The 15,199-nt window shown below is 33.4% G+C and overlaps 1 protein-coding gene across 2 annotated transcripts in view; it reads left to right on the top strand.

Moving 5' to 3' along the window:
* Positions 1 to 1,010: 1,010 nt before the first annotated feature.
* Positions 1,011 to 15,199, top strand: part of ZPBP (zona pellucida binding protein) — a 116,271-nt gene continuing 102,082 nt past the window's right edge. For both annotated transcript variants that reach the window (XM_051984353.1, XM_051984361.1), the window contains exons 1-3: positions 1,011 to 1,176; positions 5,999 to 6,085; positions 7,574 to 7,699. In XM_051984353.1, the coding sequence (XP_051840313.1) occupies positions 1,059 to 1,176; positions 5,999 to 6,085; positions 7,574 to 7,699 (331 nt within the window). In that variant the 5' untranslated portion in view covers positions 1,011 to 1,058. The remainder of the gene's footprint in view (positions 1,177 to 5,998; positions 6,086 to 7,573; positions 7,700 to 15,199) is intronic.

The raw sequence follows: 15,199 nt of genomic DNA on the forward strand, positions 1-15,199 counted from the left end.
GAATCTTTCTTTTGATATTTATCCTATTAAAATTCAAATACTTTGGTATTATTTTGACCTTGTGAACACACGCCACTTTTATTGCTTTTCCTTCTATCTCCATCATTCAGCAGTTTAGGAACACAGTGTACACCTAAGAAATGCTCGTGGAGTCTTGATTGATGTTAAGAAGTTCCCTACTATGTATTCTGATGGAAGTGGATTTCTCTGACAAAGAGACTTAACTGAGTTTCATTGGATAAATGATGGACAGACACAGCTACACCCAAAGAAGGAATACTGGGAAATGAATGTGAACTATTTGATTTTTGATTTTCTTCCTGAGTTATTTTTACCTTCTGAATCCAATTCTCCCTGTGCAGCGGGAGAACTGTTCGGTTCTGCAAATATGTATTGTATCTAGGATATACTGCAACATATTTAACATATATAGGACTGCTTGCCATCTTGGGGGGGGGGGGGAGGGAGGGAGGGGAAAAAACGAAACATAAGTGATTGCAAGGGATAATGCTGTGTAAAAATTATCCTGGCATGGATTCTGTCAATACAAAGTTATTATTAAATAAAATTAAATTTTCAAAAAAAAAAAAAAAAAAAAAGAAGTTCCCTACTTAGGCATAGGATCTGACACGTGAATACAGTGGAGGGAAGATGCCTTAAGGAGGCAGCCTCTGTCCCCGTGGGAATTGACGAAATATCCAAGAGAGATCAAGGGAGTTACAGGTACGGGTTCCAAAATCACAGCTGAAAGAAAGTTCAGAGGTAACTTAGTATCCCATCCTGTCCCACGTGTCTTTTCCTAGATTAGACTCTCAGAAGGCTCCATTCAGCTACCAATTCCCATCTTCTCCCCGCCCACTCCTGGTCCTACCTTTCACTAGCCCCTCCTCTTCTATCTATCCTATCCCGGATCTCAGCGCTAGTCCTGCTCCGCCCTCTTTCGCTCCGCCCCTGCGCACTGGACATTCCATCGGCGCAGTCGCAGACGAAGCAGCGTTCATTTAGATTTCCATGGTAACGATGTTCTGGGCCAAGAGCCTGTAGGAGGAGCCGTCTGGATGGAGGGCGCGTCCCGGGTCCTGTTGAGGCGGGCCCGGGAAAGCCGTCGCCCTCGTCTTTGCAGCCGCTCCCAGTATTTCCTCCTCTTGTTCTTGCACCTCCTGGCGTCCCCTTCAAGTAAGGCTGCTCACACTCTGAGAGGGATAAGAGATGAGAGGCCGCGTAGGAGTTGTGGGGAGAGAGAGGAGGAGAGAGCAGACCCGGCAGGGATAAATCTAGAAAAGAAAGTGGGAGAAATAAAGGGGGGGTCTGGGGCTTAAAGAGAAACGTCCTGGGCCATGGCGGATCCCAACCTGCTTAGTCTGAGCACTTAATTGTCAGGTTCTCTTGAGAGGTGGAGCGGTGCTGTGGAACGTTCTCTGGGTTTGGAATGTCAGATTCTTGGGTTCGAATCCTCCCTATTATCTAACTGTTCAGGTCTCAGCTTTCTCATTTATAAAAAGAGACTAGAATGACTCAGATGACCTCTCAAGTATTTACTAGCCTAAAGTTGTGATCTTGTGTATAATAAATTAATAAATGTCTGCTCTTTGAAAAAAAGTAAATGGATTAATTTTTATAAATTGTGGTAGTTTGCTTAAGTGTATGAAAATAACTTTTTTCAAAGACAGTGACCATTTTTAGAGGAGGCAAAAAAGCCGATATTTTAGTTATTTTTGGAAGTTATTTAAGCTCTCAGAAATCCTCCCTTATTAAAAGAGATAGATCAGATTGGTTGTTAAGGTCTCTTTCATCTCTAAATGTGTGGTTTTATCAGGATAAGATTTTCTTATTCTTGCTTAAAATTTGTGTTAAACATTACTAATATTTAAGTAAATGGCAGTTAAGAGGCACAGTGGATAGAGTGGTGGACTTGGAATCAGACAAATCTATTTGAATCTCCCATTTCTGTTGTGCCTGAGGTAAATTGCTCTGATTTAGCTGTGCCTCAGTTTCATTATTTGTAAAATGAGAGGTTTGAACTCCTCCTCCATGTTCAGCAAATTTGTGATATTATGATGCTTTATAAACTACTCCAAAGCAGAGTTCTGCATTTTAATCTGTACCATGTTTATAGCAGTCCAATTTTTACTATATTTTTTTAAATCATTTGATTATTCAACTACAAGTGCAGCTGGATTTCATTTCCAGTTCAGCCCATATGGGTTCAAGTACTATCTCTCCAGTTGATTCTCATATCTATATTTCTAGCTCTTAATAATTCTCCTGAGTGCTAATCATAAATCATGAACTGCATCATTTATCTTATTAGATATAGGATAGGTATTTCAAACTCAATACTTAGATAATGTAACTCATTATCTCTCCTACCCTCAAAAACTGCCAGTCTTCCAAACTTCTTTTTTTGTGGTGAAAATGCTACTAGCATCCTCCCAGGCATCCAGGTTTATAATCTTGAAGTCATTCTTATGTCCTTCTTTATCTCCTATATCTTTTTGATCATTTGCCAAGTTTTGTCAACTGGGCCTCTGTAATATTTTCTCTCTCTCTCTCTCTCTCTCTCTCTCTCTCTCTGTCTGTCTTTCTCTTTCTCTCTCTCTCTCTCTCTCTCTGTCTCTCTGTCTCAGTCTCTGTCTTTTTCTCTCTCTGTCTTTTTTTCAGTCTCTTGTCTCTCTCTACTATTTATATGACCACTATCCCAGTACAGTTTCTCATACCTTTTCTTCTGCACTATCATAATATCCTCTTGGTTTCTCTGCTTCTGGTCTCTCTTCTTCAAGCTATTTCCTGTTTGGTTTCCAAAAAATCTTCAAAAAGTAACTAACCTGTTATGAAGATGTCTTTCCACTACTTATTGGATAAAATACAAATACTTCACTTGTTAAGTTCTGCATGGTCATGCTTCTGCTATCTTTCCAGTCTTATTTATACACTTCCTTTTAGGAACAATCAGCCAAGCTCTACTAATAAACAACTTGATAATCCATCTACCATTTTTGGATATTTGCACAAGTCAATATATCTTTTTTCCATATCTTCATCTCCCCATAACTTTGTCTTTAGCTTAACTTGGGCACTATTCCTTGATCCCCTGCCTCTCTAATTGTAGCAGTAGTATCCCCTCCCCCAATTTCCTTGTACTATATTTCTGTGTTTATAGTACTCCAATAGAATATAATCTACTTAAGGAGTTTAAAACTCATTGTATTCTTAGTGCACAGAACATGGAAAACTTTAATAAATGTTGAATTTACTCCTGAATATAAACCTGGCCCTTGAAAGTACAAGAGATTAAAGGTTCATATTTTTTTAGGTTTGGTTTTCTTTCTTTCTTTTTTCTTTTTTTGGCTGTTAATACATTTACAATTCAGTTTTTTAGTTTGATTTTTAAACTTCACTCATACCTGTTTATATAGACATTTTGGTTTAATAAAATATATTTCAACATTATTTGCCATCTTAATGCCATAAAAATATTAATGATACTAGAGCTCCATCTATAGGTTTAAGATATACACAGCAGGAATTTTTTTTTTTTTTAATGTTTTTATGGATTTGACTGTCATTTTAAACTCTTAAGCTCGTAAGTTTTCATATTAGTTTGGATCTGTCCCTTCAGTTTTTAAAACAGAAAATAACTTAGATAATTTAGAACTGATTGAAAGTTGACCAGTAAATCGTTAAAAGATTTATGTTTAAATGAATACTTTGCCTTTTAACACAAAAGGTATGTTTTTAACTTAGAAGGTTCTGGCTGCATCATTCTTTATTTCTTTTTTATATTTAGGAAAATTTTGTTTAAGGAAAACATTGTACAGAAAATTGTCAGAATAATTTCAAGGAGTTTATTTAAAATGTAGAAACCTTAGGGAAGGTGAGAAAAGTAGACATCTAATAGAAGACTCAGGGTGGTAAGGGGAAAAATAAATATAATGGGTGATTCCATATCTATCATGAATTAGAGGCAAACAGTGGTGGGCACTGTTTCTACCAAAACCATTGATTTTTCTTGATCACATAGAGAAGTAGAGTAGTATTAACATTATTTCTTCATTACTATATGTAGTTAATATGTACATTGGATTCCTTTTACCTTGCCTATGCTATAAATGGCACCATTATTAAGCTAGTCATCCATATTCAAAACCTCTTTGTTGCTTTTGCTCTCCTTATTTTTTATATCCAATCATTTACTGAGTCTTGTTGCTTTTGAATATCTCTTAAATCTGCCTGTTCTTATTACTGTCTCTTAAATGCAGATTATCGGTACTTGCTTGGAGTATACAGGATCATAGTATTCCAATTGGTTATTCCCTCTTGCTGTCCATTATTAATCCTATTTTGTGATTTTTGCAATTTCCTTATTACTTAGTACAAAGCATTTGTATATCCATTAAACATTTATTATACTTTGCTAATGGTCCTAGATATTAGGTGAAATAAAGTGTTAAAATATGGTAACAGTTCTCATAGTCTTTCAAGTCTAATTAAGTACTTTCCTAGGAACAAACATGGAAATGTTTTTGCCAGTGGGCTCAGTGCTGGAAAGTAGCAGTTTTTGTTAGATTTGGCCTCTGCCCTTTCCTCTCTGTACACCATAGATAAATGAAGCTATACATAAGATATAAAAAGCAATCAATAGACAACACAGACGTCAGTATAATACAAGTGGTACCTGACATTCATGTAGTCATTTAAAGTTTACAATGTGTTTAACACATTGTAACAGTTTAGTCTGTCAATAATAGTAATAGTTAACATTTATACTGTATTTTTAGCATTCCCCAATGCCTTCTTTACATGTGTTTACTTCACTTGATTCTCACAAGGACCCTTTGAGACAAGAGTTATTATTATTCTCATTTTAAAGATGAAGAAACTGAGGTGGAGAAATTAAGAAAATTACTCTAGGTCACACACATAGTAAGAGAGGATTTGAATTCAGGTCTGGTGGACTCAAAATCTAGCAAAATCAGTATTATAGACATTCTTTTCCCCATTAAAAAAACTGAAATTAATAAAAAGCCAATAAAAATGATAGCTGACATGTTGCACTTTAACATTTACAAAGTATCCTAAATACATGATCTCATTTTAATGTTTACAATCTCATGAGGTAGTGACTGCTGTCTGTTATTACTATTATTTCCTGAGAAATTACCAATACTTTTGGAAATAATTTTTGACAGCATTGGACACTATAGAAGTTTTGTTGAGACCATTGATTCAAAGTTACCAACACTAGATTCTTGCTACCACTCTTAACTATCAGGCATTTCTTTTTGAGTAGAGAAAGATAATTTAACGGAGTTTAATTATTTAAATCCCTAAGAAATGTAGGTTTCCTTTTAAGACATAGGATAATTGTTCATCTGATGTAGTGGAAAAAAAGTATACTTCAAATTAGGAGCTGAGGTTTTGAATCCTCATTGTATTTGTTGTTACTTATGTGAACATATACTGGGTTTTTTTCATCAGCAAATTGAGCAGTTTGGAGTAAATGAAGTCTAAAGCTTTTAGGTTTATAAATTCTGTTCTCTGTGAAATGCAAAAATAGTCTTATAGTAAGGTTCAGGTTGTGAACATCCATATCTGAAATTTATTTTGTTTGTTTCTTTATATCAAAAGAAATAAACATCTTCTGGGAATATTTGTATAATGTGGTCTCTTGAAAAGAACTGTGACACACAAGTGGATATTTATTAAATTTAAATAATATATTTCTAACAAATAGGATAGAATGATTTGAATTGAAAAGACCACTTAATATCATTATATATTCACAGCAAGTCATTTGCATATAATAAATGCTTTAATAAATTATTGTTGAAGGTCTGCACGTTTGCTAGTGTTTTTCTTACCAAAAATACAAGTTTCAGTAATAGGTTTACAATTCTCTTAGCAATTTAACAACTGATGCTAATAATTCAAAGTAAACAACTTATCTTTTCTATTGTAATCTAAAACACTGTTAATTTCTTTCAAATTTCTTTTGCAGTTGGATATTTCTATTCTGAAGGATACTTAAGAAAGATCATTGAAGAGGCAAAAGTAGTGAAATTTGTAGGATCATTTACCTTTCCAGGTATTCATAAATTAAATAATAAATAATCAATGCTTCTGAGGCAGTAATATGAATATTTTTTTAAATTAAAGTCCATTTTAGCCTCAGAAATTAGAAGGCAATGGTACACCTCTTCATGTCTTTAAGATAATTTTTACCGTATCATTGTGTCCATTCAAGTTCAAACCTGTCTGCTGCAAGGATTTGTGAGGAAATAATATCTGCAGCATGTGAGCAATTAACCCTTCCTCAAAATTAACTTGAAAATTTAAGAGTATGTAAAATATCATACACTCTATTACAGTAGCATCAAAGGTAGACTCCACTCTTGATATACTTTAAAAAATTACTTATATAATAATTTCACATTTTGAATGCAGTCCAAATTGATACTTTTACCTTGAAATCATCAATATTTAATCTTTTTTTTAAATAGCTTTTTAGTTTTACAGCATTGACAATTGCCAAACCTTTTGTTCCAATTTTTCCCCTCCTTCCCCCCGCCCCTCTGCTAGATGGCAGGATGACCAGTAGATGTTAAATATATTAAAGTATAAATTAGATACACAATAAGTATACATGACCAAACCATTATTTTGCTGTACAAAAAGAATCGGACTCTGAAATATTGTACAATTAGCCTGTGAAGGAAATCTAAAATGCAGATAGGCAAAAATATAGGGATTGGGAATTCAATGTAATGGTTCTTAGTCATCTCCCAGAGTTCTTTCACTGGGCATAGCTGGTTTAGTTCATTACTGCTCCATTGGAACTGATTTGATTCATCTCATTGCTGAGGATGGCCAGGTCCATCAGAATTGGTCATCATATAATATTGTTGTTGAAGTATATAACGATCTCCTGGACCTGCTCGTTTCACTCAGCATCAGTTCGTGTAAGTCTCTCCAGGCCTTTCTGAAATCATCCTGTTGGTCATTTCTTACCAAACAATAATATTCATATACCACAATTTATTCAGCCATTCTCCAATTGATGGGCATCTACTCAGTTTCCAGTTTCTGGCCACTACAAAGAGGGCTGCCACAAACATTCGTGCACATACAAATCTCTTTCCCTTCTTTATGATCCCTTTGGGATATAAGCCCAGTAGTAACACTGCTGGATCAAAAGGGCATGCACAGTTTGATAACTTTTTGAGCATAGTTCCAAATTAAGAGAGTTTTATGACTTGCCATAGGTCACAACATATCCATTTGTGTGTGAATTAAGTTTTTTATTTAATTAAGCATATGCTTCATAAATATGGAAATATTTTTGAATGATAAAGACACATTTATTAGGAATAGTGGAAAAAGAAGAAAGAAAATTTATAAGCCAAAGCAAAAAATATTTTCCTTTTTCTAGAAGGGCAGTTATTATAGAATTAGAGTAAAGGACTATAACAAAATTCTGACATTGTTTTTATGAGAGAGTTTTATAATATTAAGATATTATGGAAAAATCATTAATGTAGAAATATAATTGACAATTTTGGATATTATATTTCAGTCAAAATTTATGTCATGTTGCATCAAAAAAGTCCTCATATACTATGTATAACTGAAAATCTGCGCGATGTAGAGTTGATAGACCCATCATTCCATTGGCATACACCAATTGACACTACTGTTCCAGGTAAGATTTTATAGTTTTTATTATAATATATACTGAAAGATCTACTTACTTTACTCAGTAGAGGTTATAGTATGTGCCTCATAAATGAATTTATATCTTTAATGTTTTCTTTTAATTTTTGGATGAGGTTTTTTAGAATTTAAAGTCTAAGGTTTCAGTGGCTATTTACTCATGAATTTAAAAATAAGGAAACACAGACTAGCATAGATCGTTGAGCTGTTTGAGAGAGTTCAACAACCTTTAAATATTCCAAAGAAAATACTTTCTATATTGTTTGAAATATGCAGCTTCCTTTTATAAGCTTAGATTATTTGTACTATTTGTACATATTTTAAGAAGCAGATTTGTTTTTTGGTGTCTAAACAAAATGTAATTATTTACTTAGAGATATATATTCATTATTAGAAAGTTTTATTTTACTTAAATAGGCATATCAAGTAAATCTACTAAAGAATCAATTTATAATAACTTTTGTAGATTGTTCCAAAAATATTTCCAAATAAGATTTTGGACATAGCATGCTATTAATTTGTCCTAATTTTCATTTTTATGATTCACTGAATTACTATTGAACATAATACATAGTATTTCTAAGCATTAAAAATATGTTTTTAAGTATTAATTCTATACCCAGTAGTTTACCATAAATATGTATCAATTAGCCTGGTATTTATTTTGATGGTAGTAGCTCTCCTTTGTTCTATCCTTTTCTCTCGCATATCTTCAATTCTTTCTCTGCTCACTCTTTTTTTTTCTGCTTATAAATATACTTAGGTCTTCTTATCTCCAAAAATCCTTCCTTCGATTTTAATACTCTTTCAATTTATTATTCTTTCTTTTTTTCCTTCACTATCAATCTTCTGGAAGGAATAATTTGTAATGCTCTCTCAACTTAATCACATACTTATTCTTCAATTCTTTAATGTCTAATCTTAATTCTACCCTTATAATTTTATTGTTTTTTCCCCCTCCAGGGTTGTTGATAAACTTTGTATTGCTGAAGATTATGACTTTTTTCCCCCAATCTTCTTCCCTACTTGATCTCCAGTATTTAATGCTTCTCCTCGATATTTTCTCTTGTTTTGACTTCTAAATTAGTTGGTTCCCTTTTACTGGGTCATGATCTTCTTCAAAGATATTAAATATAGTTACTATTGAAGACCTGTTTCTAATGTTCTCCTCAGTCTTAGTTTTTTATCTTCCTCTCCTTGAGGTCAGGCACTTAAAAAAAAAAAAAACTTATAGAACTTAGTATAGTTCCTTATTATTATGCTTATTTCTGTTCTTGTGATTCTTCAGTGACTTCATCACCAAAATGATGCCAACTCTATATCTCTTCTTTTGACCTTTGCCCAACAAACTAATTCTTTAATTTATAATGTCTATTGAATGTCTTAACCTGTTTATCCTCCTGACATCTAACACTTAATTTCTTCAGAACCAAACTGATCATCTTTCTACCATAACTTGTCATTCATTATTCCTGGCTTCTCTATGATGTGAACTCCGAAACCAGCTTATTCTCTTCCCTTTTCAGGAAATGCTAAAAGGAACCTATTCTGCTATTATCAACCATATTTTCATACAAAAAGGAAGCTAGTTTTCTCAGTCTGTCTTGTTTGTATGGAATGCTATCATGCCTGAGTCTATTTTCCAACCATGGTGGAAATTTAAGTTTCACTAGGCAGTCTAGTTAGCATCTTAGACAGTCACAACAACCTTTGAGCCTTAATGGGAACTAAGTTTTCCCAGACTATCTTTAAGCTAAATCCATGTCCTTGTCACCCCCTAAATCCCTCCTTTATCTCTCTCTTCTTCCTCTGAGCTATAAAGTTGTCCCCTTCCAAAGCAAGTTGCAAAATAATCTTTGGATTTTTTTTATGACCTTTTCTGTGAATAAAAGTACTGTTTGGCAAAGAATACACTATTGTGATATGCCTTGTGCCTTGCCTTTAGAACAAGAAATTGCTCTTCTCTCATCATCTATATCTTTTGATGCTACTGTTTCCTTCCTTTGCTCAAAAACTTTGCATTCAACTTTGACTTTTCTCCCTCTTACTATATAGTCTTTCAGTTGTTAATTACTATCACTACTTCCTCAGTATTTCTTAAATTTTGCCTTCTGATAACCATTTCAAATATCTTAGTTAAGGCCTTTTTCATTCTTCAACTGAGTTCTCATTTAATAACTTCCTAACCAAAAGTTGAGGGTCAGTCATGAGAAGAATTCACAATGGCCATTCTCTTTGGCAAAAGGTAGATTTATTGAAGAGAATGAGTTATAGACAAAATTAAAGGGTGCAATAGATACTGGGAATGGTAAATATAAAATTAAATGAGAGAACACATGAAAGACAAGTTCCTCAGTGGAACTCACAATTACTAAGAAGAAGGGGAGCATCCCACTAGATTGGGCATGCCCTTAGCTGGCAGAATAAATTTTGAAAGGGACTTAGCACCGCATAAGAGTTTTTTCATTCCTCCAGTTTCTTCTCTCTGCAAATATATCATTTACTTCTCTCTTACTAGTCTTCCTAATGTATGCAGCTCTCTGATTGTTATTCTTCTACTTAGAAACTTGCACTGTCTTCTTATTAGTGATTTAATAAAGTATAAATCCTTATCTTTGTTTCTCCACAATTCTGGCTCCAACTTAATTCTGCCCTTATCTCCTATTACTTCTCATCATAGTTTATAGTACAGCAAAATATATATCACCATATCCCTCTCAAGTTTTTTATTTTCTTTGCTCACACAACCCCAAAGCCTTGAACAAATTTCCATTCTCCCTTTTAAATTCTTCACCTTCTTCAAGATCTAATTCATCTACTACTTTCTTCATGAAGATTTTTCTAATTGTTCTCAGTTGAAAGGAATCGCTGCTTTCTCATATTTCTTATAGCAGTCCATCAGGAGCTTTTATTTATAACAAATCTATTCTGTCTTCTATAAATTTGTTGTTTTTGTTGTTATTGATAATGTCTTATTCCTTTTTTCCTATTTCCCCTTTCCTTGCCATTAATTGATAAGTTTTTGAGGGAAAGAGTTATGTCTTATTTCATCTTTGTATAAGAAACACCTGTAAGAGCATTTTGCATATGAAAAATATTATTTAAATGTTGCTAAATTGAGTGGAAATAATTCATTCAGTTATTGTTTACTCACATAAAGGATGGATTTGTGCCAGACCTAGATGTTGGTTATGTTTTACCAATAAATAAACATAAAACTGTCATTTGCAAACGAGTGTTTCTATAGTCATTCATATTTGTGTTTCACAAATGTATTTTCTCCATTTTTTCTTATTCTCTATTATAATTCTTAAATATATATATATATATTTTTGTTTCTCACTTGGTAAAAAAATATGTTTTATTTTATTTTTTTGCCATTTAATTTAAAAAGATCCAAATTAACAGAGCTGTTTTTATGTTCAGGCCTGCCACAAATCCAGATTGATGCATTGTACTCCTAATGAACTGTTGGAAGAAGCATCCAATCATCATCTCATTGCCTCTGAAAAGAGGGTTTTTTTTAATTGTTCTATTCTTTTTTTTTCTTACAATTGTGGGATTGTACTTAAGTATAAACATTTTTACTTACCTATAAGTTTATCTTATTATCTTTAATGAAGGAAAAGAAGAGAGAAAAGCATCAGATATAAAAGTGTGCTAAAATCACAGCAGACATTTGTTTTGAGAAATAAAGAAGGCTAGTTTACATTTTTATATGACTATAGAAATTCATAGTCCTGTATAGTAGTGTTGGCATTCTTATATTGATTATAAAATGTCACAGAAGAATGTGCTATACCAGATCAGATCATTGTTAGTCATATCCAGTTTTTTTTTTTCTTCAAGTAGTTGACTGCTTGCTATCTATAAAACTGTTTGAAGAATGCAAAGCTCAAGACTTGACCTTTCTTCTCAAGAGCTCTAACACTAACAACACTTCTCTAACACTGACAATTTTATCTCAGAGCTCTTGGTACTATTAGTTAGATACTTGTTAGCATTCCTGTTTTGTAATGTTTATTTGGGTTCTCATCTCATTCTCCCTACTAGTTTGGAAGCTACTTGAGGTTAAGGACTACATCTTATTTCTCTTTGTATATTTTTGTCCCCAGATCCTATATCTAGTACAATGTTTTACACTTGGTGTGTTGTTAAAAAATAATTTGCTGAATGCATAAAACCAGTGAGTTTTTTCCAGGAAAGACACCTATCATCATAAGGCATAATAGAATTCTCTTGATTTTACATTGTTATATGTGCAGCACTATACAGGAAAAACAAAACAAAAAACATTTGTTCCTGTTATTGACTTATTCTGTAGGTAAGATTTTTCATCTCTGGCACTAAATAGTCTTTTTCCTATTAAAATATTTAGTGGCTGATGATTACTCCTGATTACTATTGTTATTTTCACCTCAAAAGTAATCTAGGTACTGATGTGATCTATGGTATGGGGTTTGTTACCAAAAGATGGGGGGCACCAAAGTTGGGGGCCAGTCATGAGAAGAATTCGCAATGGCCATTCTCTTTGGCAACAGGTAGATTTGTTTAAGAGAATGCGTTACAGATAAAATTAAAGAATACAATAGATATTGGGAGTGGTAAATATTAAATAAAATGAGAGAACACATGAAAGACAAATTCCTCAGTGGAACTCACAATTACTCAGCAGAAGGGGAGCATCCCACTAGATTGGGCATGCCCTTAGCTGGCATAATAAATTCTGAAAGGGACTTAGCACCATAAAAGAGTTACTTATAAAGAGCAGAAGTGGGGGAAGAGAAGCATAGTGGGGTTAGGAGATGTACTAAGTGGCATGGGGGCGGTAAAGGAGAAAGACACCAGGAGGCAGAGTGCCATGGAACACTGACCCACAGGAAAGTAACAGCTATGGGATGGCCCACAAGTAGGTTTTATAAGGAAAATTTAAACTCATGATTGGTATTTCTACAGAGGATAGGTTTCAAGAGTTTGATATAATTTGGATTTCAGACTGGACCACCTCCTCAAAGAGTGGAACTATGGAGCTCAACTGATTTCTGTTATCAAAGCCTTCTTCCTGCTTGCTTAAGAATTTATTTTTATCAATTCCTTTAGTAACCACACCTAACATTGAAGACCTCATCAATCTCATAATCAAACAGGTAGCTGTCCCCAAATGAGCATAAAACTTAATTATGAAAAACACCCTCCTGCAGATTCAGAGGATTCTCATTTTCCTTTTTCTCTCAGAAACACACAAATACATAAAAGGAAATCAGTATTTTAATATATCCTGTTTGTTAAAGACAAGGATACATCTCCTGCATGAAATTACAATTAAAAAAAGGTAATTCATATTGCTGTTAATTTTTATAATACTTGGTGTTTTATTAAAATTGAAGATTCTTTATCACATTCTAAAGGATAGAAATCTAGGTTTCTAAGAAAATGCAAGAATATAGGTTCTCATTGGAGTAAAAGTCTGTTACCTATCCTTTTGAGACTTCTGTCACCAGTTTCTGCACTAGTTTTCCCTGAAATTTTATCTTTTCTTTTCTCTTGTTATTATCTTTCCTTTATAACATTTACATAGTGTTTGGAAAGCTCTTTATATCCATTAATTTGATGGTTATGACATTTCTAAAAAAAATCTATAGTACTGTTTTCTATTTTGTAAACCAGAAAATTGAGGCTTAGAGATCATGATCATACTGCTAATATGTGTTGGAAGTGGGATTGGAATTTTCATCATCTTGACAATTTTTCAATTGTCAGAAAGGCAGTTTTATTAAATGTCTATGATTAGGTGTTCTTGACAAAATGCATATCAACTATTATACATAGATTTATATATTAGAAGAATTGTGATTGCCAGTTACAAAATAAATATCCATCATATTGAAGTATTTTATGGCACTTTATGATAAACCATCTCCAATTCTCCATATAACAAACAGTATATCTAACAGATAGGAACATTACCACTTTGATTTTTAAAACTATTTAAGCAATATATAAACTTTCCATATTATCCTACAGTGATATGAATACTCCAGATGAAAACATAACTTGAAAAGGACATATTAATTTATATTTCTTTCATCAAGCATTTTTTGATTTCCTCGACCATACCGAATAACATTGTGCTAGGTAGTTTGGAAAGCATAAAAAAAGGAACTTCACTTTAATAGTCTACTTGGGGGATAAAATTTAGGAACCTTAGGAAAACCTTAGAAAAACATTTTTATAATATTCTATTGGAGTTTATGATGACCAAAGAAGGAAATTAGAGGCATAGTCAGACACATGACTTTTTTGGCAATTGTTCCATTTAGGAAAACATATTTCAAAAATTCCCTCATCAGAAACAATAAATGTGATCCTATAACCTTCACCAAAAGTTAAAACAGCTATGTCAGTATGCATTTTAGAAGCCTCTGAAAAATGAAAATTTGACAATACAGTTGTTAATGATCCTAATAAGGAAAAAAAGGAGAAATCAGAAATTGATTTGATTTCAGATGAAGATCTTATTTTAAATGCACATGTACAAAGGACATAAGGGGAGTGTTATAACAAATTACTATTGGCATTCACATAGTTTTTTTTTTTTTTTAGTTATAAACCAATATATGTATATCGAAAGACTTAATTCTCATTAGTCTCCTGTCAGTCAAGTAATTACATGTCTCCATCTTACATGTGAGGAAGCAGGCTCAAAGGTTATGTGATTTTCTAAGGATCAAATAACTGGTGGAGCTAGGACACAGACCAAGGTCTTTTGCCTCTGTTTTCATTGTACTTCCTAGTATGCCATAAAAGTGTGACATAGAACTTTTAATAGTGACTAAGTTTAAAATGCTGAATCGAGACTTATGGAAAATTGGATACCAAATATGGCTTTTGTAGCTGTTTTGGTGACAAGAAATGTAAAACAGAAAAGGAATGAAACCTCAGACTTTTCTTTACTCTTAACAGGCAGAAAACAGAACCATCTAACTTATTTTGCTATATTTTTACAATAATAAAAACATTATTATTAAAAAAAATGACAGATTTGAAAAGCTAAAATAAATTTAGCCAAAAAAAGAATTGAAGGATTGTGGGAAGGTAGCAGCATGCAATATCTTACAAGCAGTCCATTGGGCATAAATATGCACCATACTACTAGTCCATAGACCCCCCAGGCCAACCCATAGATGGAAGCCTGTAGTCTGCTAGAAATCTGGGAGAGTCATATATAGGGATATATCTCAAGTAGCTGACCCCAGAAACTTTGGGATGGTCCTAGAAAATTTAGGCCTGAGGTCTAATGCTTATGTTGAGCCACTACACCTGTATGACCACTTAAGCTAAATTGGCAAGGGAGTACTTTTGGGGCATTCCCAGGAGATCCAGTAACAACACTTCCAGAAGCAGTCTGAGGCTGGCCCAGTCCTAATAGGGCCTAAGTCAATACAGGTGAGATATAGCTAGGTCCTAGTGGCCTTAGTCAAGTAGTAGG

This window comes from Antechinus flavipes, chromosome 1 (genome assembly GCF_016432865.1).
Source record: "Antechinus flavipes isolate AdamAnt ecotype Samford, QLD, Australia chromosome 1, AdamAnt_v2, whole genome shotgun sequence".
Taxonomy (NCBI): domain Eukaryota; kingdom Metazoa; phylum Chordata; class Mammalia; order Dasyuromorphia; family Dasyuridae; genus Antechinus; species Antechinus flavipes.